Source organism: Bos grunniens, chromosome 29, assembly GCF_055505025.1.
Source record: "Bos grunniens cultivar Pamir isolate PY7600 chromosome 29, Bosgru_T2T1.0, whole genome shotgun sequence".
NCBI lineage: Eukaryota > Metazoa > Chordata > Mammalia > Artiodactyla > Bovidae > Bos > Bos grunniens.
In genome coordinates, this window is record NC_141193.1 from 3,590,432 (window position 1) to 3,615,099 (window position 24,668).

Below are 24,668 nucleotides of genomic sequence, written 5' to 3' on the forward strand. Positions count from 1 at the left end.
GCAAGGCCACCTCCGGGCAGGACGGCCCCGGCAGGTGGGCCCAGGCAGGGCCGCAGGCGCAGGAGGCAGCGTGCTCCTGTGAGATGCTCACCCACTGCACAGAAGGCCCTCTGTCCCCGGAAGGTCCCTCTGGGTGGAGCTGCTCCACCCCTGCTCGGATGTCCCTCCAGCTGCCTGGCTGCCGTGTCAGTGGTTCCAGTGAGCTTCCCCCAGCAGAGGGGAGACAGGCCCCCTTAGTGGGGACTGCAGTGCATCTTCCGGTCCAACCCAGGCCCCAGAATCTGCAGGTTTCTTAAATCCTTGCCGTGTGCACAGCACACCTCTCCCCATGACTGCGGTCCGGGGGCGGGGGGCCGGGGGGTCTCCCGCTCCCTGCCTGTGACGCCCTGGACCAGCAGGGCTCCCATTTTTTCATTCTGAGTGGCAGGGGCGTCATCCTTAGAGGCCTCCTGGGGCCACCCTGCCCTGCTGGCACCCAGGACACCAGTGCAGCCGGTAACCCAGGCCCGTGGAGGCTCTCGGCAGGGTCTCCTGTGTGCAGCATCCAGCCCACAGCCCCTGGCCCTCCAGGGAACCGCACGTGAAGCCCTGGGGGCGGATGGGCGTCCCGGCTGCAGGCGTCGCCTGGGCCACAGAAATGCTTCTCCCCAGGACAGGGTCAAAGCCCGAGTCCGGCACAGGCCCCGCCTTCAGACCACGTGCAGGTTCCACGCTTGACGCAGCACCCAGTGGGGAAGGGCCAGGAGGCTGAGAGGCACCCTGTGACCCACTGGCCGCCTCACTCACACACACACACACCCCCACATGCAGGGCAGAGAGAACAGCCAGCCACACAGCGACAAAACAGGGCACAGCCAGACGGCCCCGACCCCGACCCTTTCATCGGACAGGGCAGCGCCCACAACCGCCCCGGGGAGCTGTGGCGGGTCCCACTGTGCAGCGGCCGGCCTGCTAGGCACCCTTCCCTGCCCTTGTCCCGTGAAGCCAGAAAGCCTTAGGGCTGACAGGCGATGAGGAAAGGTCTCCTAATGGGTGCCGCACCTTCCTGCTGAAATGGAGGCAAAAGACGCCACTCCTCAGGCGGCGTGGTGACGTAGCGGGACTGGCTTCTGGCCACCCCCGCCCCTCTGTGCCCACCCGCCCCTGGCCTGGCAAGGCGTCCGCTCTCTGCCGGCACGCTGGCCCTCAGACGCCCTGCTGTGGTTTAGGTGTCTCCGTCTCTCTCCCCAGAGACCAGGTCCTCGTCTGCTTTGTGGTCAGACTTGTAACGGTTTTCTCTGTTGCTGCCGTTTCAGAGGCCCTGAGGTCATAAGCACCGTCTCAGGTACACGGAGCACGACAGTCACCTTCACCGTCCGCCCTGGGACCTCCCAGCCCATCACCCTGCAGAGCCGGCCCCCGGACTACGAGAGCAGGAACTCAGGACCCAGACGCGCCCCCAGCCCTGTGGTCTCACCAACAGAGCTGAACAAAGAGGTCCTGCCCGCCCCCCTGCCTGCCGCCACTGCGGCCCCCTCACCCACCCTCTCGGATGTCTTCAGCCTTCCGAGCCAGCCCCCGCCCGGGGACCTGTTTGGCTTGAACCCAGTGGGACGCAGCAGGTCGCCGTCCCCCTCCATCCTGCAACAGCCAATCTCCAATAAGCCTTTTACAACTAAGCCTGTCCACCTGTGGACTAAACCCGACGTGGCAGACTGGCTGGAAAGTCTAAACCTGGGTGAACATAAAGAGGCCTTCATGGACAATGAGATCGACGGCAGCCACCTCCCAAACCTCCAGAAAGAAGACCTCATAGATCTGGGCGTGACTCGAGTCGGGCACAGAATGAACATAGAAAGGGCTCTCAAACAGCTGCTGGACAGATAAGGGTGGCTGCTCCTCGCCGCCACAGACTCCTTGTTATAAATAGAGATGGGCTTGCACGGAGATGTTTGGATGGTGAGCGCCAACCCCGCTCTGCGGGCTGGTCTCCTGGGGACCCAGAGAAGCGTGTGTGTCCGTGGCGTGGCTGAGCCGAAGGCCCCGGCTCTCTGTGTGGGCTCCTTTGGGCTGTTTCTGTCAAAGAAGGGACCGGGGAGGGGTCCTTCCGAGGTGGAGAGGGACGCGTGCGCAGCCTGCCTCCTGCGTGCCGGCGACCTCGCCGCGCCTGGCCCGCGCGGGCGCCATGCTCCAGCAGGCGGGCGCCCCCGCACTCTAGACACATACCTCCCGCGGCCTCCCTGCGCGCCCGGCGGCCCCCGGCCTGGCGCCAGGGCCCTCCATCTGCGGCCTCTCGAGGGCACGCGGTGCTCACGCACTCCTTTTCTTTCCTGGACGTGGCTCCCAGCGAGATGCCCACAGACGTGCATACCCGGTGCCCTTTCTGGAAGGTGGAGAAGCGTCTCCCCTTTTCTGAGGATCCTTTCCCGCCCCTCTGATGTGCACGCGTGCTTCTCTGGCCTGTTGAGGCTCTTGGCAGTGATGGGTTGTTCTGAATGGGATCGTGCCCAGCTTTGCTTAGCTTTCCTTCTTTCTGCAAGTCTATTAGCATAATTCCAAAGTGGCCAAACAGATGTCACGTGGAGTTAGTCGAAGCACAAAGTCACGATTCCAGGGCGGAGGGAGGCCCGGCTGCCCGCGCGCGGCTCCAGGGCCAGTGTGTCCCTGGGTGGAAGCAGCTGTCAGCCAGGAGCGGCTGTCCAGGAGCGTGGGAAGGGGCTTCTCTGCCTTTCAGCATTCTTTAAATTGAAAGGTGTGTTGAATTCTGCAGACCTCGGAGCAGGTGAGCATCCACTCTGACACGCAGGACGACACAAGGTCCGTGGTGCGCAAGGCTGCTGCTGGATGCTGGGGGGTGGGGGGTGGGCCCGGCCCCTCCCAGCTCTGAGCCCCACCGAGGGCAAGCATCACTGCTGAGACAGCCCTTTCGTCCTCTGAGGCCAGGGAAGACGGTACTGAGGGGCCTTCCCCCTTTTCCTCCGAGTGTCCAGGAATCCCACCAGCTTGTCTTAATAGTACAACAGGTTTTCAGAAAACCCAGTGGGCGTGGCACACAGACAGGACCCAGGGCGAGGGTGCAGAGAGACGAAGGAAGGGCCAAGCAGGGAGGGCTCGTGGGCGGCAGTCTGGGCGTGGGCAAGGCTCTCCTGGGCCTTGCACCCTCCATTCCCCCAGAGCCCCCTTCCTTGCGACAGTACCTCTGATTTCCACGGGAGGTCGCAAGCGGCACCCAAGTCACAGAACACCCAGTCAGGAGTCAGCACGTCCTCCCACATACGGAAGAATGTCAAGTTTTTGGCTTTTATTACGATTTCAGAACTAGCCTAGCCCATCTCTAATTATAAAAACATAATTTTTTTTTCCTTTTTTTCTTTATGCTCACAATCAAGTGTCTGATTAGGTCTGGAACAGCTCTAGAATGAACACGTAAAATTTAGCAATTTAAAATCTTTCTTTACTGCAAGTTTAAATAGTTGTACAGATAGTTTATAAGCACAATATTTTAAGGAAAAAAAAGTGGCTGGTCTATTAGGCAGCCTTTGTGCCACTTCAGTGCTAGAAAGTTAAAGAAAAACAAACTTTTGTGATTTAATACTACTATTTCTGTGGAATAATTATAAAAGTACGACCTTTTTAAATCAACCTTATTGGATGCATCAGAACCAGCAGAGCTGTGCTATATTTTCTATCTTTGCTAGAACTTCAATGTCGAAGGACAATTATTTCTTCAAAAGTGGTTGTAATTCATAATGCAGCAGTTTTCTGCAAAAACACACACAGTCACCACACACAGAGTTTTTCCAGCCCCATGTCCCTGAATTGGAAATTGAGTTTGGGGCCTTCTGTTCCAAAACCTGTTGCAGGTCAATCTTGGTATTTGAATGAAGTCAATTTAATATTAAGGTGTTTTACTTCCATGTACTTTCGATTTTTCCATCATGAGATGAATATAATCCCAGAGAAGTTTCAAGCCAAGATACTACGGGTGGCCTGCTAAGGCTGCCAACAGTTCGGAAAGCATAAGATGGTGACTTGGCCCTTATCTGTCTTCCCTCTGGTGATGTTGCGAAACCCAGTAAGCACAGCGCCCCACCACGGCTCGGTTCTCCTTTGCCGGTCTCACCTCTCTGCTCAGTGCCAGGCAACACGCTAGACAGGATGAAAGTGAAAGGAGCCTCGGGCAGATGGTACCCAACAGCAGCGTGGGGCGTTGGGGTTGCTGGACGTGGGCAGCCAGGAGGTGAGGCTCGGCTGCTACTCCCTTAGAGAGACTTCCGAGTCACATGCAACTGACCAGAAGCAAGCAAAGCTGACCGCGTTGGTGGTTCACACTCTCACTATAGAGAAGTAACAGGACCCATCAGAACCTGCACTGATCAACAAAACACGTTGCCAAGATGAATCGGTCTCTAGCTCTCTCCACCGGTTTTGCTACAGAAAGCAATAGTTCCTCATTTGACCCACCGCCCACTGTTCTCCCCCTTGAAACACGTCAGGACCAGGCCCTACCCCACGCCCCTCTTCAACGGTGAAACAGATGTTAAACTGCTCATATAAAGATTATGTTAATACTTATTCCAGGTTTTAAAAAGATCCACTTTTGTTATATACTGTAATTTAAATAAATTGCATTTACATGCCTAGTTTCTGTAATATTGTGTATACAAAACCAAAATTGCTCAAGATGTAAATTATGTATACCTGCCAAGATACCTTCTCCAGGGTGTCTGCACATTTTAAGTTAATCCATAATATAAAAATGACTCAACGTGACTGTTGATTTGCTGAACTTTACATATCACAAAGTGAATCATTTGTGATACTTTAGTTAATAAAATGGTGATTTTTTTTGAGTTATTTAACAAGCAAGCATTACCCAGGGTGATCGGGCAATGACTGTGTGGACCACAAATACTGGTTTTTCCCATTAACAAAGTTTTTGTTTTTTTAGAAACTAGTATGTTTCACACTATAGTTTGTGTAACATGTGTTCGCATTATCTATGTTTCTGTTACTTTTGTGCTTTTATTCTTTTTAGACCTTATTAAAAACATAAAAACAAGCTCCTGTAATTTGCACTTTCTCCCAATTCTTAACATCTCTTGTATGGCAACCAAAATTACTGTAAAAAGAAAAAATAAATATACTATTGCACTAAGGTTGTGGTTCTGATTGCAAACAGTGAGACCTTCCTGAATTAAAAAGTTGCCAAGCTTACAATCCAGCCACTTGACCTCTATGAAACTGACCAGATAATATCTGCCCAAAGAGTGAAAATCCTTTCAGTGAGCTCCTCTGCCTTGGTTCCATCTCCTGCAAGTTTTCTCACTGTACAGGTGGAAACGAGCATTATTTTAGAACCACGAGAGCAGCACCACGGACGTCTGTGAACACTGCTGTGAGGGAGCCGAGGCCCGGCTCTCCTGTCTGAGATGGATGCAGAAGGGCATGGCGGGAGAGCCAGGTGCAGACCTTGCTCCTCAGAGCAGAGGATCGCGCACACCCACAGCTGGCTGTCTCCTTGCTGCCGGGCACGCAGGCTGGGCAGCCTCTCTGGCTGACGCAGAGCCAACCAGATTTTTATGAACAAGTGTGCACTAAGGCTTGGGGCAAGAGAACGTGTCTTCCGTCAGAGAACTGAGCCAAGAAGACATGGGCTATTCCTTCCACTGTAGGGAAGCATATTTTAAATACTGAACCTCTTCTTAGGTCTCATCAGTGAAAACTCACGGTCTTTAGTTCTGGAGCAGTTTCTTCTGCTTTGGCACATTCTCCCCTTGAACAGCAGCCACCATTTCTATGTCAATGCCAAATTCTCAGCCTCGGTGAATCTTCTGTAGTTTACGCTCCCCGAGGTCCACCTGCTACACCATCCAGTGGTTCCTCTCAGATCTTCACCGCCCCCCAGCCCCACTGTCCAATGGCTTCTTCCAGATAAATGTATCCGTCTGTCTTGTTAAGGAAAAAATAGATACTGGAAGACTTTTTCCGTTTATTTGTACTTTACCTGAGGCATTTTAATAACCGGTAAACTGGGACGTCTTGTGTATTTGTAGCGATCCGTGTACACACGCAACAAGGTTTCAGTTCCACGGCAGCCATGTGCCCAGGCAGCCGCGTGCAGATGGGCCTGCCCCGGCTTTGTGGGCAAATGGGCGATTCCAGACCGGCTTCTCAGACTTCAGCGGATCCGATCACTTGTTTCTAATCCACGCTGTACCAGTGCTTTTGTTTCTTTCCTGTTCCTGTAACATGTTTCTGCAGTTCAGTCTTTACCGCATTATGTTTAAAATTACAACAATCATTGTCCATTGCTTCTCTGGAACTCTTTGTTTATAGAAATTCTGAAATTTTACTATGAGCCTTCAAATAAATACAGAAACAAAAAAGAGGAAAAAAAGTAAAGTGTGTGCCTTGGGTGTTTTGAACCTGATCTGCATAAAACCATATTGTATTCAAATGCTGTATATTTAATGAGAGGGTAAATACACCTTCAATGTATTAATGTAGCTGATAAAATAGTTCTAGTGCCTTGGTTTCTGAACTGAGAAGCCCCTATCAATGCACAAAGAAAAGCGAAAAAACGACTCAAGAAATGAAATGTTGAGAAGACCTGGACATGACTCTAGAGCCTTTCTCATCGTAAGACTGTGGAATATACACAGTCATTTAAGTTAAAAATAAACAGAAAATTGAAATAAGACTGTGTTATCAATTAATTTTCCATTAAAAGTGCTCTCTGCTATACTATTTTCAGTATTTTCATTTAGTTAAAAATACAAAAACATGGTTGAGAATTTGCAAGGAAAAGAAAACGACATCTGTGAGACCTATTTCCCCGTGTTGTGTCGCCCCCCAGTGGTCCTTGTTGGTAATGCTTATCCAGTCAGCAGCACCTCCATCATCTCCATTTTGTTAAAAATAAAAATGCTTGTTTTTAATGACTGAAGCCACTCATCACAGAACTTCCATTTTTTGTAAGCTACAGGCATGGCAACCAACACACAGTCTGTTTTTTTAAAACTGTGAGAAGTCATCAGACTATTCTCAAGGCCATGGTCTCCACTTCCTCAGTTAAAATGTTAAGCTCCCCCGCACAGCCTCAGTCATCTTGGAAGATGGGTCTGAGGTGTACAAAGCGTGTCAGGAACCACCGCCCTGCCTGGAACTAGATTAATCCCAGCATGAGTGGAAGTCCGCAGGGCGCTTCCACCAGGTCAGAGCAGCAGCAGCCTCATCTTCAGGGACCCTCGGCAAGCCGGCCAGACCTTCCCAGAGGCAAGGCAGATGCCGCGTGCTAGGTCCACAGCACGTCTCTGGGTTCTTCTGCCCCGTGTCTGGGCTTTTTCACCTGATAAGATCATCAGCGGTGCTATTACCAGGCCAAGGCCCACCAGATACGCAGATTTTTCATCTCAATCCACAGATGTAGCCCACATCTGAGACTCTGAAAGGGGTGGTCGGGGATGGCGGCCAGGTTTCTTAGGCGGCGATACTGCACACACCACTGTGGCCTCTGCTGGAGGTGTTCTTGGACTCCTGCACAAAGAGGGGGCGAGCCAGTGACCACGGCCGCTAGGCAGGGCAGGCAGGCAGGCCCTATGTGAGATGGAGCCCTGGAAACGGCCAGGTCTGCAAGACAGAGCAGGGACATCTGACCACTCACCTGTACCTGGCAGTTTGCAACCTGTCCCGATGCCCCGACACCTCAAGTCCTCCTGCCACCACCCACTCAGAGTCTTCCGTGCCAAGGGGCTTAAACAGAATTCAGTGTGTTCTTCAAACCCCACAACTCAAGAGAGCAGGAGGGGAACACAGTCCTGGAAGCTCTGGGAAACAGACCACAGCACAAGGCAGAAATCAGTGATCTCCAGGCACGATCCTGAGAGGGAGTGTAGCGCAGCCACCTGGAAACTACCGTCAATCTCTCTGTGCCAGGGACCACTCAGAGCACTGCACACACCGGGTGTCTCACAGCGCTGAGATGGGAACAAACAGCCCCATTCCACAGATGAGGAGACTAAGTCTCATCAAGGTCCACAGTGAGCACAGGAGGTGCGCTAGAGCTTCCTCAGCCAAGGCCAGCTGTAGGAAAGAACCCAAGGAGCACTGCTGGTGCCAGGAGCCACCCCTGACGACAAGGACACATCACTCTGCTCCCCTCCAAATGCCTCTGTGAAGGGCCAGCGGCTCACGAGGCTGGGCGAAGTGGGGGCTCCTCCCAGCTGAATCGCTTGGGGTCATGAAAAAGGGACATTTAATTCAAAGGGAATCTGGCTCCCTCATTCCCTCGGCTAGAATCAGGGAAGCCTGGACCTCAGGATCCCAGGTTTTCACAGACATGATATTCGTAAAATGACCCCTGGCTTAGAGATGGGTAACACCTGGCTTAATTTCCACCAGAATCGCATGAGTATGGCAAAGCTGGTTATCTCCTTTACCCAGCAGGAGACGGAAGCTCAGAGAAATCAGAGGCCATGTCCAGTGGAGTCCAGCAGCTGGAGACTGAGTCCTACCCAGGAAGCGGCCCGGCCATCCTCCCGTGAAACTCTCCTGCCCCTGGCCTGAGCTACCACAGCTCTTCCCAGTGTGCTCTTCTGCGGCCCCCGTCAGTCCACGCCACCTTCTGCAGCTTGCAACTGCAGGTTCCTGGCTGACCAGCATCTGACCCCCACGACAGAGTGTCTTCCACCCTCTGCAGCCCCCTTCTGCAGTGAGAACTGGGGCAGTCCCTCCCTCCCCCTCACAACCTCCTCAGTGGCAGAGAAGAAAGCCAGCTGAACGAAAGATGAGATAAGGAGTCAAGAAGCCACACAATGAGTTTGAAAAGGAGTCAAACAGGCCCCACCACTTTGAAGCTTCACAGAAACCAAAGGCAGGGAGCAGCAGCTGCCTCCCCGCGGCCTTGGCGCCTGCCATCTGGGCAAGCTAAAAATAAAGGCTCCATTTTCCAACAAGAGTTTATAAATGTGACTACAAAGGCCCTGATAAAGACATCAAGGCCTTGGGAAAACTGCAGGGCCTGAAACCTTTAGCACCCCACCAGCACACCAGGAAAGCCCAGCTCTCCCTCTCCCAACAGGCGCCTGTGACCGGCTTTTTCCGGCAGCAACCAGGAGAATGGAGCGTAGAGAGCATGGCTCTTCATGGTGGGAGAAAGGGAGGCCTTAAGACAGGATCTAGCACAGAGCGCGGGCCCCGGTGTACTCACGGAGGCCACACAGAAACGGCCACACCAATCCCAGCTCTGCCTACAGGGGCCGAGTGACTGGACCCCGCATCTCTCCCAGTGGTCCCTTCCTGCTCACCTTGCTCCCCACCACACTCCCACCTTAGGGCTTCCTCCGTACCTGCTGAACCTGGAAGGTGTTCTTCCCCTATCTTTGCACGGCATGGACCACCTGGTTGAGAGTAGAAGCACCCTGATCACACGGTCACCCCTCCCTGTCTTCTTTGGTAACACTTCAGACCGCCTCAGATGGGCTTATTAAGGGACTTGACGATCTGCAGCCCCTTCCACGAGGAAGACACGAGCTTTGCCTATCTCAAGCTGTTGCCCGGGCAAAGGCAGTGTCTACAGAGGCAGCCCCTCCTCCTTCTTGGGCCTCAGGGCCCACCGCAGAGGCAGCCAGCCACCCTGCACGCCAGAGAAGCTGCCGTCTGGTCCTCAGTTCAGTTCACTTGCTCAGTCGTGTCCAACTCTTTGCGCCCCCTCAGGTACCTGGGAAAGACAGAGACCTCCCCCTGAGCCTCTAGGGACTCCTCCTGAGCCCCGCCTCCCCAACCCACGCCCGTCTTCTGGTCCCCTGGTCTGGAAAAGTCCTTGGAAGGTTCCCCTAGGCCCATCCACCTATCTGCGCCTCTTGGCATAACCGCCTGCGGCCCTGCCACCTCCAGGAAACCAGGCACCTCCTCCGTCCAGAGCTTCGCACCTGTCAGGTCCTGCCCCAGGCAGAAACGAGAGCCAGCCCCAGGGGCAGGCGGCGGGTGGCACCAATGAGGAGAGAGACACTTCCCGAATCCCCTCACCAGCGGCCAAGGAGGCCGCCCTGGGCACACACCGGGCTCTGTCGCCTCCTGGCCTCGCCCTCCCCCGCCTCGGGCTCGCCACCACAGGCAGCTGGAAAGCGCCAGCACCACGGGCCCGCTCCGGGTGACCGCAGGCGCTGCGAATCTCCCGGCACCGGGCGCTCGGAGGACTTCCCTCAGTTCCCAGATTCCGGAAGAAGGCGCCCGTCCTGCCGTCTGCTTGCAGAGAGGCGGACCACGGAGGCGGCGGCGGGTGGCGAGGCCTGCGCCCTCTCTGTCCGCCCCCAGGCCGGGAGCTGCTGCCCGCCTCTGTGTGGGAAAGGGCAGGAAAGCGCGGCGCAGAGGGTCCACGGGAGCCAGGCCGGGCTTCGAGGGACCTCGCACGCCATCTTGGCAGCGGCCCGCACCCCTGCCGCCTGAGGCTTGGCCGGCGTCGGAGCTGCCTCCAGCTGGGGACGCCTATGCCCACGGTCCTGGGCCTCAGCGAAGCCAGCTGAAGTGTAGCCCGGACCCACAGCACCACCTCACTGTCCGGCTCTCCGGCGGCGAGCTGAAACCCGGGCAACGCGCAGAGGACGCTGGGCCCTCGGGCCACGTGCATCACAGGAACCAATCACTACAGGCAAAGGGACCGCGGGGCACGTGGCCCACTTGGACCAATCAAGATGGGTTAAAAAACCGCGGGGACACGTGCCCTGCTTGGACCAATCAACGTTGGCAAAGCGACTGCTGGTCACATGCCCATAGGGACCAATCATGATTGGCAAAGAAGCACGGCTTCATGTATAGCCCAACCGAAGCAGGCAGGGCAACTTCTGACCAATCCGGAGGCAAGGAGGCGGGCTGTGGGCGAGGCAGCCCCGCCCACGAGGACCCTGACTCCGGAAGTTGTAGACATCACGGCTGCTGCGGGGCCTCGGAGCCGGCCCTGGAGGAAACAAGGAGAGCGGCTACAGAAACGCAGAGCTCACCCTGTCTGCCTTTCCTCAGAGAGGCCCATGTCCGCCCTGACATGTCCCCGCACCTACTCTGAGCTGCCGGGCCGGGGAGGCAGCTTTGTTGTGAAGCCCAGGCACCCGTGGGACTCCGCTGCTTTTCTATCGGGAGCCCGCCACTGAGGGTCATTGTCTTAATAGACTTGCTGTTTGGAGTTTCAGGACTTCACCACCACAGTGCGTGCATGCGGAAAAAGAATTACCGGAGTCTGCCACCAGACCTTCCTTATCTAGGCGATTACTGCCTTCTCTCTTTATTGCCACACTGCAAAGCCTGTGGGATGACAGCTCCCTGACCAGGGATGGAACCCGGGCCACGGCAGCAGCAGCCCAGAATCCTAACCACTAGGGCACCAGGGGACTCCCTTACCTTCTTTCTGATCACGAGGAGACGCGCTCGCCCTGTACCGCTTCCCTTTACCGCAAGCCTTTCTCACAGGGTTGCAGTGTCACAGCTCTTAGTCACGATGGTGGTGCAGAATCCTTCCTGAAGAATAAACTTACCCCCAACCCTCCAGCTTTGCAGCAAGGTACCGTGTGGCTGCGTGGCCCTGAGTGCATGGCCCACTCTCCCAGGGGGCGCTGCGATGCCTCTGAGGACAGCCCATCTGGCCATGCCTAATGCCCAGAAGGAGGGGCACCCCCATCCTGAGTCGAGGGACTGGTGGTTTTGTCCTGGGCGCCCGCCCCCCGCCCCCAACCATGTTCACTGTCCAGGATGGGACCTCCTCATCTGAGAACCAGCTGCCCTATTCCCCCCTGCACCAATCACTAGTCACTGAACAAAGCAACCTCTGGGCTTCTCAGTGTTTCCATCTGAAATATGGGCTGACAATCCCTGCAGCGTAAGGAATTCTGGGGGCAGATGAGGTCCTGCATTGCAACCCCATGGACTGCCTACCACGTTTCTCCATTCATGGGATATTCCAGGCAAGAGTACCAGAATGAGTAGCTATTTCCTTCTCCAGGGGATCTTCCTGACCCAGGGATCAAACCCAGATCTCCTGCATTGCAGGCAGACGCTTTACCTCTGAGCCACCAACACAAAGAATGTATTTAAACAAACACAGGCTGAATTATCTTTTTAATCAGGAAGTTAAAATACATGTGGTACAAAACCCAAAAAGGGTAGGGGAAGGACAGAGAAGAACGAATTGAGAAATAGCATTGACATATATACTGTCGTGTGTAAAATGCGATAGCTGGGCAAAGCTGCTATATAACACAGGGAGCGCAGTCTGGCACTCTGTGATGACCTAGAGGGATGGGATGGGAGTGGGGAGAGAGGCTTAAGAGGGAAAGGGTACATATACATGTATGACTGATTCATATTGCTGTGCAGCAGAAACCAACGCAACATCATAAAGCAATTATCCTCTAATTAAAAAACAACAACAACAAAAACTCAAAAAGAATCATGGAAAAGCATGTCTCCCTGCTCCCCTGGGGTCCCCAGATCCTGGCCCCCACTCTGAAGCCCATTAAGGATTCCCTGGGATTCATTCCTGGCCTGGTGCATACATCCGCAAGCATATGCATATGAATCATTTTAAAAACACAAATATAGCTCACGCTACACACTGCTAGGTAACAGTCTTGCTCTTTTTAAAATTATTATGAAATGTATCAGGCACGGCAAAAGGATGGGGGAGAAAGAGCACCAGAGTTGCCACCCAAATGAAGACACCAAACACTACAGGCATCTCCAAGCCCCCTGGACCCCCTCCTCCTGAGGCCACTTCTTTCCTCCCACCCAGAGGTAACCACTACCCTCAAACTTGGTCTGCATCATCTCTATGCATGTTTTTATGTTGACTGCTTGTGTGTGTGTCCATAAACAACATGTAGTGTCATTGCACATGTTGAAGCCTATGTAAACGGTCCCTAATTCAGGCACGATGAACCTGCCGCCTCACACAGCAACGGTGCCCAGCACTCACTCGCCCCCACCTCCGTGTCCGCCACCACTGTCACCCACAGTATGCCGACTCCTGGTCTTCGTGAACTCTGCGGCTGGCTTATTTTTCTCACTATGATTCTTGAGATCCATCAGAGACAACGGGTATATCGCTAAATCATGCATGTTCAGAGACGAATATTATTTCATTGTATGAATATATAAAAAATGTGCCCATGCATTTGTTGATCCATCTTTAGAGTATTTCCCTTTTATTTTTGGGCTATAAAAACAGTGCTTTCAACATTATGCTCAATGAGAGAAGCCAGTTGTAAATCACCACATGTTTTATGGTTCCATTTACATAAAATGTCCAGAACAGGCAGATCCATGGAGACAGAAAGCAGATTAAGGGCTGCCCAGGAATCAGGGGGAGGAATGGGGCATGACTGATAATGGTATGGGGTTTCTTTGGGAATGATGAACATGTTCTAGAATTATACAGTGGTGATATTCCCATAACTCTGTAAATACACTAAAATCTATAGAATTGTATACTTTTAAGTAGGTGAATTATATAGTAGGCAAATTATAGCTCAATAAATCAATTTTTTAAGGGGAAAAATGCTTCTCTAAATGTAATGTGGGAATCCCAGAGTTGACCTAGGAACAAAAAAGAATGTTTATGGGAGAATTTATGAAATCCAAATAAATCTGTCATTTAGGTAATAGCATGGCAGGAATGCAAATTTCCCAGCTTTAATAAGTGGACCATGGCTAAATAAGAAGTTAATTTTAGGGGAACTTGGTAGACAGTACACAGGAATTCTCCATTTGGATTTACAACCTTTCTGCAAGTCTAAAATGATTTGAAAATTTTAAATTTATTTTAAAAATGTAAAAGGCAGTGCCGCTGGAAACAGCCACGTGCATCTATGCGCACGTGTCCCAGGGAGCGCTCCCCAAGGGCGTGGCTCCCCCGCCCCAGCCTCCACAGAACCACGCTGCCCATCAGCTGCTGTCGGCTCCCCTAAACGATGTTCCACGCCACGTCTGACGGCCACTGTGCAGGGAAGGTCGACTCCTTAACGCGCGTGTGTAAGCACACCCACGTTAAATCCACAGAAAGAGAACTGTGGAGCTCACAAGCATCTTATACCTTCTGATTAATAGTTGAAGGGCCCAAACCCCGGGCCCTCCTGGATGGCATCAGGGCACACCCGACAGCCCAGCAGCAGGCTCCATGAGGGAGGCCAGGCCCCCTCTTTGGTGGATTCAAAAGAGAAATTCAAACATAAGTAACACACATGCCTTGTAAGTTAATGCCAAAATTTAAAGAAAGCTGCAGTAAACACTGATTATCTTGGAGGAGGATGAATTAGAAGTTTCGGATTAACAGATCAGATCAGATCAGATCAGTCGCTCAGTCGTGTCCGACTCTTTGCGACCCCATGAATCACAGCACGCCAGGCCTCCCTGTCCAACACCAACTCCCGGAGTTCACTCAGACTCACGTCCATCGAGTCAGTGATGCCATCCAGCCATCTCATCCTCTGTCATCCCCTTCTCCTCCTGCCCTCAATCCCTCCCAGCATCAGAGTCTTTTCCAATGAGTCAACTCTTCACATGAGGTGGCCAAAGTACTGGAGTTTCAGCTTTAGCATCATTCCTTCCAAAGAAATCCCAGGGCTGATCTCCTTCAGAATGGACTGGTTGGATCTCCTTGCAGTCCAAGGGACTCTCAAGAGTCTTCTCCAACACCACAGTTCAAAAACATCAATTCTTCGGCGCTCAGGCTTCTTCACAGTCCAACTCTCACATCCATACATGACCACAGGAGAAACCATAGCCTTGACTAGATGGACTTTTGTTGGCAAAGTAATGTCTCTGCTTTTGAATATGCTATCTAGGTTGGTCATAACTTTGCTTCCAAGGAGTAAGTGTCTTTTAATTTCATGGCTGCAGTCACCATCTGCAGTGATTTTGGAGCCCAGAAAAATAAAGTCTGACACTGTTTCCACTGTTTCCCCATCTATTTCCCATGAAGTGATAGGACCGGATGCCATGATCTTCGTTTTCTGAATGTTGAGCTTTAAGCCAACTTTTTCACTCTCCACTTTCACTTTCATCAAGAGGCTTTTGAGTTCCTCTTCACTTTCTGCCATAAGGGTGGTGTCATCTGCATATCTGAGGTTATTGATATTTCTCCTGGCAATCTTGATTCCAGCTTGTGTTTCTTCCAGTCCAGCGTTTCTCATGATGTACTCTGCATATAAGTTAAATAAGCAGGGTGTGACAATATACAGCCTTGACATACTCCTTTTCCTATTTGGAACCAGTCTGTTGTTCCATGTCCAGTTCTAACTGTTGCTTCCTGACCTGCATACAAATTTCTCAAGAGGCAGGTCAGGTGGTCTGGTATTCCCATCTCTTTCAGAATTTTCCACAGTTTATTGTGATCCACACAGTCAAAGGCTTTGGCATAGTCAATAAAGCAGAAATAGATGTTTTTCTGGAACTCTCTTGCTTTTTCCATGATCCAGCGGATGCTGGCAATTTGATCTCTGGTTCCTCTGCCTTTTCTAAAACCAGCTTGAACATCAGGAAGTTCACGGTTCACGTATTGCTGAAGCCTGGCTTGGAGAATTTTGAGCATTACTTTACTAGCGTGTGAGATGAGTGCAGTTGTGCAGTAGTTTGAGCATTCTTTGGCATTGCCTTTCTTTGGGATTGGAATGAACACTGACCTTTTCCAGTCCTGTGGCCACTGCTGAGTTTTCCAAATTTGCTGGCATATTGAGTGTAGCACTTTCATAGCATCATCTTTCAGGATTTGGAATAGCTCAACTGGAATTCTATCACCTCCACATATACACACTACTATATATATAAAATAGCCAGGCAACAAGGACCAACTGTATGGGAACTGTATTCAATATCTTGTAATAACTTACAATAGAAAAGAATCTAAGAAAGAGTACATATACATGGATATATTTAATATATGTGTATATATATAGATATATATATATTTGTGTATATATTTAACATATAAATATGTGTACATTATACCTGAGTATATACAACATACATGTACATTATATATGTGTGTATATGCGTGTTACACGTGCATATATAACAATGTATGTAACATATATATTGTATGTGTACATGTAACATATGTATATATAATATAGGGGCTTCCCAGGTGATGCTAGTGGTAAAGAATCTGCCTGCCAGTGGCAGGAGATATAAGAGAAGTGGGTTCGATCCCTGGGTCAGGAAGATCCCCTGGAGGAGGGAATGGCAACCCACTCCAGTATTTTTGCCTGGAGAATCCCGTGGACAGAGGAGCCTGGTAGGCTACAGTCCTTGGGGTTGCAAAGAGTCAGACATAGCTGAAGTGACTTAGCACTCATATATAGTGTATGTGTGTATTATACATATATATGTGTGTGTATATATAACTAATTCACTTTGCTGTATACCTGAAACTCACACAACATTGTGAATCAACCATGGTTCAATACAAGTTTTAAAATACCTCAAACTGTTTCCCAAGGGCAGGAATGGAGGCAGGTCCGCTGCATGGGTCTGGCTCAGGCTCTCAGTCTAGGTGCTGGCCAGGATTGGCTGTGGATGGAGACTTCGTTTCCAAGGCGACACGCTCACACACTGGGAGGCCTCAGTTCCTTGCCCCCTTGACCCTCCAAAGCGCTCTTTGAACTTCGTTATGACTGGGGAGCTGGGTTCTCTCAAATGATCCAGGACAGCAAGGCAGAAGCTGCAGCGTGTCTTGGGTTCTCTGTCTGGAAGTGACACTCTGCCGTTTTCACAGTGTCCTATCGTTATGCAGGTCGGCCCGATCCTGTGTGGGAGGGGGCTGCACAGGGTGTGGTACTAGGACACGAGGACCACCGGAAGCCATCTGAGGCTGGCTCTAAAAACATCACTGCACAGTCCAGGGATGAAGGCAGGACAAGAGAAAATATTCCAGTCAATAATATTATAAAGGAGCAGGGTAAAGGGATGTAAGAGGCAACAGGAGGCATTAACATCCTCAATTTAGAAAAAGCACATACCGAGTGAACACAGAAGATGTGGTTCACGCACACAACGGACTACTACTCAGCCGTAAAAAGCGAAAGGGAGCCGTTTGCGGCAACATGGATGCGAGCAGAGTATCATACAAAGTGCAGTAAGTCAAAAAGAGCAAAACCAAATACCATATGATATTACTTTTATGTAGACTCTAAAATATAACACAAGCGAACCTACCCACGAAACAGAAATAGAGTCATGGACATAGGGAACAGGCTGGTGCCACGGGGGAGGGGAGTGGGGAAGGATGGAGGGGGAGCTGGGAGTTAACAGATGTAAGCTACTACACAGAGAATGAACAAACAACAAGCTTCTACTTGTACAGCACAGGGAAATATACTCAATACCCTGTCATACACCAAACGGAAAAGCATTTTAAAAGAACGCGTACGGATGTATAGCTGAATCACTTTGCTGTGGAGCAGAAATTAACACAACGCTGCAAATCAAGTATAACTCAATATATATAAATAAATAAACAGCATCTACAAACACCACACTTACTGGAGAAAGACGGAATGATCTCCTCCTAAGACTGGGAAGAAGAATATCCATTCTCAACACAGTGTCAGAAATCCTAGCCAGCACAATAAGGCAAGAAAAGAAACCAAGAGGCATACAGACTGGGAAGGAGAAATAAAACTGTCCCACTTCTCAGATGATACAATGATCCACGTAGAAGACCCCAAGGAATCTACCAAAAAATATTTCTAGAATGTATACAGAACTCAGCAAGGTTGTAGGATACAAAATAATCCTACATAAATCAAACTGTACTTCTATAGACTAGCAGGGAATATACACAATGAAATTAAAAATACAGTGCCATTTATAGTTGTTAAAAAACAAGACACCTTAATGAAACACACACAAGAATTGTATGTGGAAACAAAATGCTGATGAAATAAGTAAAAGAATATCTAAATAAAAGGAAAGAAATACTGCTTCTTCTAATAGAAGGCTCTTTACAGTGAAGATGTCAACTCTCTTTCAATTGATAGATAAATGTAACACATTTCCAATCAAAAGTCCCAGCAAGATTTTTTGTAGCTACAAACAAGATTATTCTAAAATGTGTATGGGAAACAAAGGAATTATAACAGCTAAAACAATTTTGATTAAAAAAGAAGAAAAAAGGGAGAGAAATCGGTCTACCCTATGTCAAGACTCACTACACGGCCCCAGTAATAGAGACTGTGGGGCACTGTTGAGAAGACAGGTAAACAGATCACGGGACAGTGGAGAAGCCCCACATTCTCACCAGAGGGAAGGAAAATTTTTTAGAAATACAAATAATACTGTATTTTGTTTTCAGTAATTTAAATATGAGGGCATCTTTTTTCTTGAGCATACACATGGAAAAAGGTAACCGCAAAATACAAAGGGTTAAATCCCCAAAATTGAGTTTTATTTAAGATTCGTCTGTAAGGACTTTGGTGCTGAGAGGTTAAGTATCATGTGATGTCCGGTGTCCGAAGGATCCTCCCAGAAAACACGAAGCCCGTTGGGATCTGGCCCTGCCTGTGTCTCCACCCTCCCCGTCCACAGTGCCCCACAAACGCCTGAGGCTTAGCAGTACTGACGCGCTCTTCACTGTCTGCCCCGCTGGTCCTTCTGCTCCGAACACCCTGCGTCTCAAGATGCTGCCCAAGCCCAGCCTCATCCCGGAATCCTTCCCTGAGCCCATCGCTCGCTGTCCTCTGGATGCCCCGGGCTCCTATGCCTTTCACGTGGCATCACGATTATCTATCCCTGTATCTATCCGCAAGCTTCAGGACTGAGACGTACTCTGTCCTTTAAAAAAAAACCATTCACCATTTTAGCATACGACTCAACCAGCACCTCCATCCACCCTCAGCATCTTCGTCACCCCTACAGGAACCCGGTGCCCAGGAGCAGTCCCTCCCTGCTCGCCCTCGTGCTCCAGCCTCTGGCAACCGCTCGTCTTTCTATGTGGAGATTTACTGCGGGTGTTTCTTTATCTCTACATTACCAATTCTTGTGAAAAAGGAAAGAATATACAGTCAGCCCTCTCTATTACTGGGTTCCGAATCCTCAGATTCAACCAACCACTGATTGAAAATATTTGTGGGGAAAGAAGTCTGGAAAGTTCCAAAAAGCAAAGCTTAAGTTTTCCATGTACCTAGCAATGATCTACATACCATTTACATCACATTAGGTATCGTATGTAATGTAAACAGGACTTAAAGTATATAGGAGAATGTGCATAGGTTATACACAAATACAACATTTAACATAAGCCACTGGAACATCCAGAGATTCTGGTGTCTGCAGAGGTCCTGGAATCAACCCACTGGAAAACCACGGGACCCCTGTAGTAGAGAATCACCACTGCTCAGAGGGAGACCAAGCAGTGCTGCGTTATGACGCCAGCTAGTGGCCAGTGTTAGAACTGTCTTGCTTAACCTCCGTCCTTTCTGTATTCTATCCCCGCCCCCTAGGATCCTGTCCAAACTTGCCCTTTCCACCTCCTTTCTTCCATCATTAACCTCCTTTAGGCAAAATCTCCACTGAATATCAAACAACCTCCCCCCTACCCCCCGCACGGATCATCCTACCCTTTCCTTGCGGCAAGGTCTGCTCAAGGTCCCAGGCCTTACTCAGGTCCTCCGTTCCGGCTGCACACTCGCTGGACCCAAGCCCTCATCCCCTGCTCCACGTGCCTAACAACCCCCTAGGCTCTGGGTCCAGGTGCTGACAAACCGATGACCTCGTGGTCATCAGGATGTCAGGACGGCCACATTCTGTTTCTGCTTCCTCTTCTGTTTCATCTTCCCAACCCACAAATGTTCCTTACCTTCTCACAAGCTTCACGCTCCACTGAAAAGACACTTGTTAAAATTAAACGCTCTTCATGTTTTATGGCAAGAGGGTTTTCATAATGTCTAGTCCCAAATATTTCCAGAATAACAGTCCCTGTTTGAATTTTCCCATGAGCTTCTAAAGAATCATGTGTGTGTAATATTTATTTATTTGGCTGTGCTGGGTCTTAGTTACGGCATATGGCATCTAGTTCCCTGACCAGGGATGGAACCTGGACCCCCCTGCATTGGAGCACGGGGTCAACCCCTGGACCACCAAGGAAGTCCCTCACTTGTGTGTTTCAAAAGGAAGCAAACGAAGAAGGCGAGAAGGAAAGAGAGAAGCGGGGCCGGGCCATCCACTGGAAGGAAAATTAAATGTAAGCAACCACCTCATGCGAAGAGTTGACTCATTGGAAAAGACTCTGATGCTGGGAGGGATTGGGGGCAGGAGGAGAAGGGGACAACGGAGGATGAGATGGCTGGATGGCATCACCAACTCGATGGACATGATTTTGAGTGAACTCTGGGAGTTGGTGATGGACAGGGAGGCCTGGCGTGCTGCGATTAATGGGGTCGCAAAGAGTCGGACACGACTGAGCGACTGAACTGAACTGAACAACAAAAATATGTTTTCACTTGTTAGATTGTTAGAGATTAAAACTTTTACAATATGCATATTTGGCAAAAAGACAAACACCCACTCCTGTGTAAGTTCCAACTCTACTGCAACCCCATGGACTGTAGCCCACCAAGCACCTCTGTCCATGGGATTTCCCAGACAAGAATACTGGATTGGGTTGCCATTCCCCTCTCCAGGAGATCTTCTCCACCCAGGGACAGAACCCGTGTCTCCTGCATTGGTAGGTGGGTTCTTCACCACTGAGCCACTAGGGAAGCCCCCTGTGTAAGCTAGGTCAAACCTATTTGGAGGGAAATTTCATACTCGACTCAGTCAATCAATTGGGAATTGTGTTTGCAGTTACAACAGGTACTGGGGAAAACAAAAAAACATGAGCTGTGAGATGAGTTTGACTCAGGTTCTTACTGAACCACAGTCTGGAGACAACCTCCTAGACAGCTCTGAGGAATTGCTCCAAGGGGCAGGAGAAGCAACCAGTGTGTTTACGGATGACTAGAAAATACACGCAGCCAAGTTTACAGCTTAGTAAAAGCGCACTGCTGGGAATCCCCTAGGGCTCCAGAGGTTCGAGCCCAATGCTTTCACTGCCAGGGACGCACGTTTGATCCCTGCTCCAGGAACTAAGATCCCTCAGGCCACAGGGCAAGGCCAAACGTGTTTTTTAAATAAAAAAAGTCCCTGTTGGCCATGACAACAGGTATCTCAGTTAATAATTTCAGCGTGTTTTTCTCCTACGTATGGGAAGATGTAAGAATCTGGGTTCATTAAAACTTCTCTGAGGCATCTACCCACCCGAGGGGCCTGTTTTTCTAGAGTACAGAGAACTCTTGTTCCTTGTCCTCGATTTCCTCAGGTGCCCTGTCCATCAGCACCTGTGGGGACTAATGACTTGGTCCTTGTAGGACAGGATGGTGGGCAACATTCTTTGCCTTAGTTTATTTCTCTCATTAAAAAAAAGAAAAGCACTGAAGCAAGCAAGACTGGTGTGGCAGCTCCATTTTCTGCTCCACCATGCTCCGAAAGTGCCTTCACAGTGCCTCACGGTCTACAACAGCGGGCAGAGCTCCTGCCACCACTCTCATAGCCCTAACTGCAGAAAGGAGAAACGGGAATGGGGACTGCCTGCGAATGGGCACAAGCTCAAGGCTTCGCCTCGAATAATCACTGGCTGAGGGGCCACCTTTGACCTGAAGCCACTTCTCACGTTCACACCACAGCAGCCTGGCTCCCTCACTCAGTCACTACATCAGCTGCAGACCATGGATCCAGCACCTTCCGGGAGCATGATACGGGCCTCATGGGGGAGGGGAGGGAAAATAAGAACCCTGCTCTTCAAAGACAGCTGGACTTCACCCCAGGCCCCCACCATGGACAGCAGGTTAGCTCCCTGTGGCTGCCATGTGAATGACCTCAAGCTTCCTGGACCAGAACAGAAGTCTATGACCTTACGACTCTAGGTCAGGATCTGGGGGAGGTCTCAGAAGCTAAGATCAACTTGTAGGCGGGTCTCCTGCCCGCAGGAGGCTACAGGAGTGAACCTGTCCCTTTCTGCCTTTTCTGGTTTCTAAAGGCTTCCCCATTCCTTGGCTCGTGGCCCCTGCCTCCACCTCCTAAGCCAGCACCGGCGGGTCGAGTCCTTTCCCACGTCATCACTCTGATTCTAAAGTCTGTTATCTGCCTTTTCCAATTTAAAGACCCCTGGGATTACCCGAGGCCCACTGGACAAGCCCCACCCAAGGCCAACCCATTAGAGACCTTACTTGCCCTTGGCTATGTAGGGTGACAGTCACAGGCTCCTGGGACTGGCAGATGGATATTGGCGGGAGGTCACCATCCTACACACCTGAGGGTTATCAGACCTGCAGAGATGCTCACACACAGCCCACCCCGGAGGGGGGCTTCCCTGGTGGCTCAGACAGTAAAGAATCTGCCCGCAAGGCGGGAGACCTGGGTTCAATCCCTGGGTTGGGAAGATCCCCTGGAGGAGGGCCCATGAGACAGTGTTTCTGTTTGTAACAGGAGGTTTAATTAAAGAGAAAATACTGACGTTAAATTTTGAGACAGTGTGTGTCGGCTGGAAATCTCTACAGCTCATGAACAGCAACTGAGTTCTCCTGGATGATTGGTTTTTTTCTTCAGAAATTTAAAAAACTTATTTGGCTGCGCCAGTTCTTAGCTGTAGCACATGGATCCGTGTTGCCGCACGCAGGGTCTCAAGTTGCGGGACCCTCCATCTTTGTTGGTCGAGGCAGGCAGGATCATTTTTAGTTTCAGCATTGGGGGGGCGGGTGGCCCTAGATTCCTGACCAGGGATTGAACCCGGGCCCCTAAACTGGGAGCCTGGAGTCTTAGGCACTGGAGCACCAGAGAAGCCCCCTGGATGGTTCCACATGTAACTGAATGAGCAATGTCACAGCCGGCAGTGGGGAGGAAGGCAAGCGTCCCGCCCAACCTACTCCTACCGGCTACTTGCTATTTCCGCTTCCACTGTCACGTCCACAGTCGTAGACACAGAGTTTGTCTTCCCAGGGGAGAACAGACAGGTCAGAAGAAATATCCAAAGGGGTGATGGAAAAAAAAAAAAAAATAGGCTTTAAAACACGCGTCTGAGACGTTAAGATCAGGGCATCCTAACATCTCAGGAAAAACCAACTCCTAAACTGAGCTGTCATGTCTCACCGCTAAGATGCCCACGGCTTCCCCGTCAGAGGACCCTTAAGGTGTATCCTGGCGCAACACTCCGAACTCCAGCCCCTGGATCCCCGGTCTGGGAGGCAAGAGGACAGCTTTTATTCCTGTTTTCTGTGGAAGAAACTGGTCAGCCAGGCAGTACACGGAACAGAACATGCACGTGGCATGTTGAGGCCGGACCAGCAGAATGAGCTGTCCTTCCTGGAGAGCCCCCACCTGCCCGCCGGGCTCTGTGGTCAGCAGGCCACACAGACACAGCCAAGGCGCATCTGCTCCTGCTGACCCTCGCCTTCCTCACGGTCTGCCCACACCCCATCGTGGGGAGATCTCCCCGGCCCATTTCTCCAGGACCAGCGCCCCCTGCAAGCAGCTGTGGGCAGAGCAGCCCAACCTCCAGCACCGGGGCCTCCTGTCCGGACCCCACCCCGAGCCATGGGAGGAGGGCCGGGCTCGCCCAGACCAGGATCCTGTGCGCAGAGCCGGCCAGGAGGCAGCACCAGTGTCCAGAGAGCACTGGGGGGGCCTGGCGTCACCCTCAGGTTTGAAGGGGTCAATGAGCCGGCTCAGCAGAGCCAGAAGGTTCCATAGGCGGCCTGGCAGGAAGAAAATGAGCCCAGGTGACCCCGGCTTCCAGCCCCACCTCCAGCGCCTGTGAACGCCCAGAGGACCCAGGTCAGCTCCTGCCAGATCCAGAGAGACAGGAACATGACGGCAGGCAGCCAGGGCCGACCCCTCAGTTCCTGAATTTTCAGAGCGCGCCACTCTAACCACGGCCCAGCCCTGGCGGCCTCAGCAGCTATCTTCCTCCATTTGCAGCTTGCAGACAAAAGGCCGTCCGCCAGGCAAGGGTCCTCGGAGGGGCCGGCTGCTCTGCCACACAGCTCGCCCAAGAGGGCACATGGGCCCTGGGGGCAGGGCAGCTGACCTTCCATAGGCCTCGAGGTTCTCAGTGGCCACATGAGCTGCCCACAAGGGGAGACCTGCCTCCTGCCTTGGAAACTGGGGGGCTGGGTGAGCACAGTGGGCCCCTGCCCCGCTGGGGACTCCAAATCAGAAACCGACAGGACCAGAAGCAGATCGGGGCAACCAGGATGTGTCGTCGGAACGTGTCCCGCGGCCACACTGCACTCTCCCCGACCCCGTCCTCCCGTGCCCCGCCTCCAGGCCCGCCCACCCTCCTTCCTGAAGGGGCCTTACTGCGCCCCAGGAAAACGATACCTTTGGCTACCTTGCAACCACCACTTGACTCACTTTGAGAACTATAATTCAGAAATGAGTTTTAAACATGGCATTTTCTATCTTGCATGGAATCCTTGTGCAAATAATTGACAATTAGAGAGCTAAAACATTTCAACTTCTAAAAAAAGTACCTTTTAAGAAGTGTGCCTCTTCAAAAGGGAACCTGGTTGCTCTGGAGCTGATAAACACCAGGCTTTATCCTGCTGGGTGCTGACAGCCAGGCTGACCCCCACCGGAGAATAAAGAGACCACGTGTAGAGCGACTCGGCAGC

At 51.2% G+C, this 24,668-nt stretch overlaps 1 protein-coding gene across 13 annotated transcripts in view; it reads left to right on the forward strand.

Moving 5' to 3' along the window:
* The window catches only part of SHANK2 (SH3 and multiple ankyrin repeat domains 2), a 566,663-nt gene extending 559,499 nt beyond the window's left edge, over positions 1 to 7,164 (forward strand). For all 13 annotated transcript variants that reach the window (XM_086383908.1, XM_086383906.1, XM_086383907.1 and 10 more), the window contains one exon: positions 1,296 to 7,164. In XM_086383908.1, the coding sequence (XP_086240034.1) occupies positions 1,296 to 1,866 (571 nt within the window). In that variant the 3' untranslated portion in view covers positions 1,867 to 7,164. The remainder of the gene's footprint in view (positions 1 to 1,295) is intronic.
* The last annotated feature ends 17,504 nt before the right edge of the window (positions 7,165 to 24,668 follow it).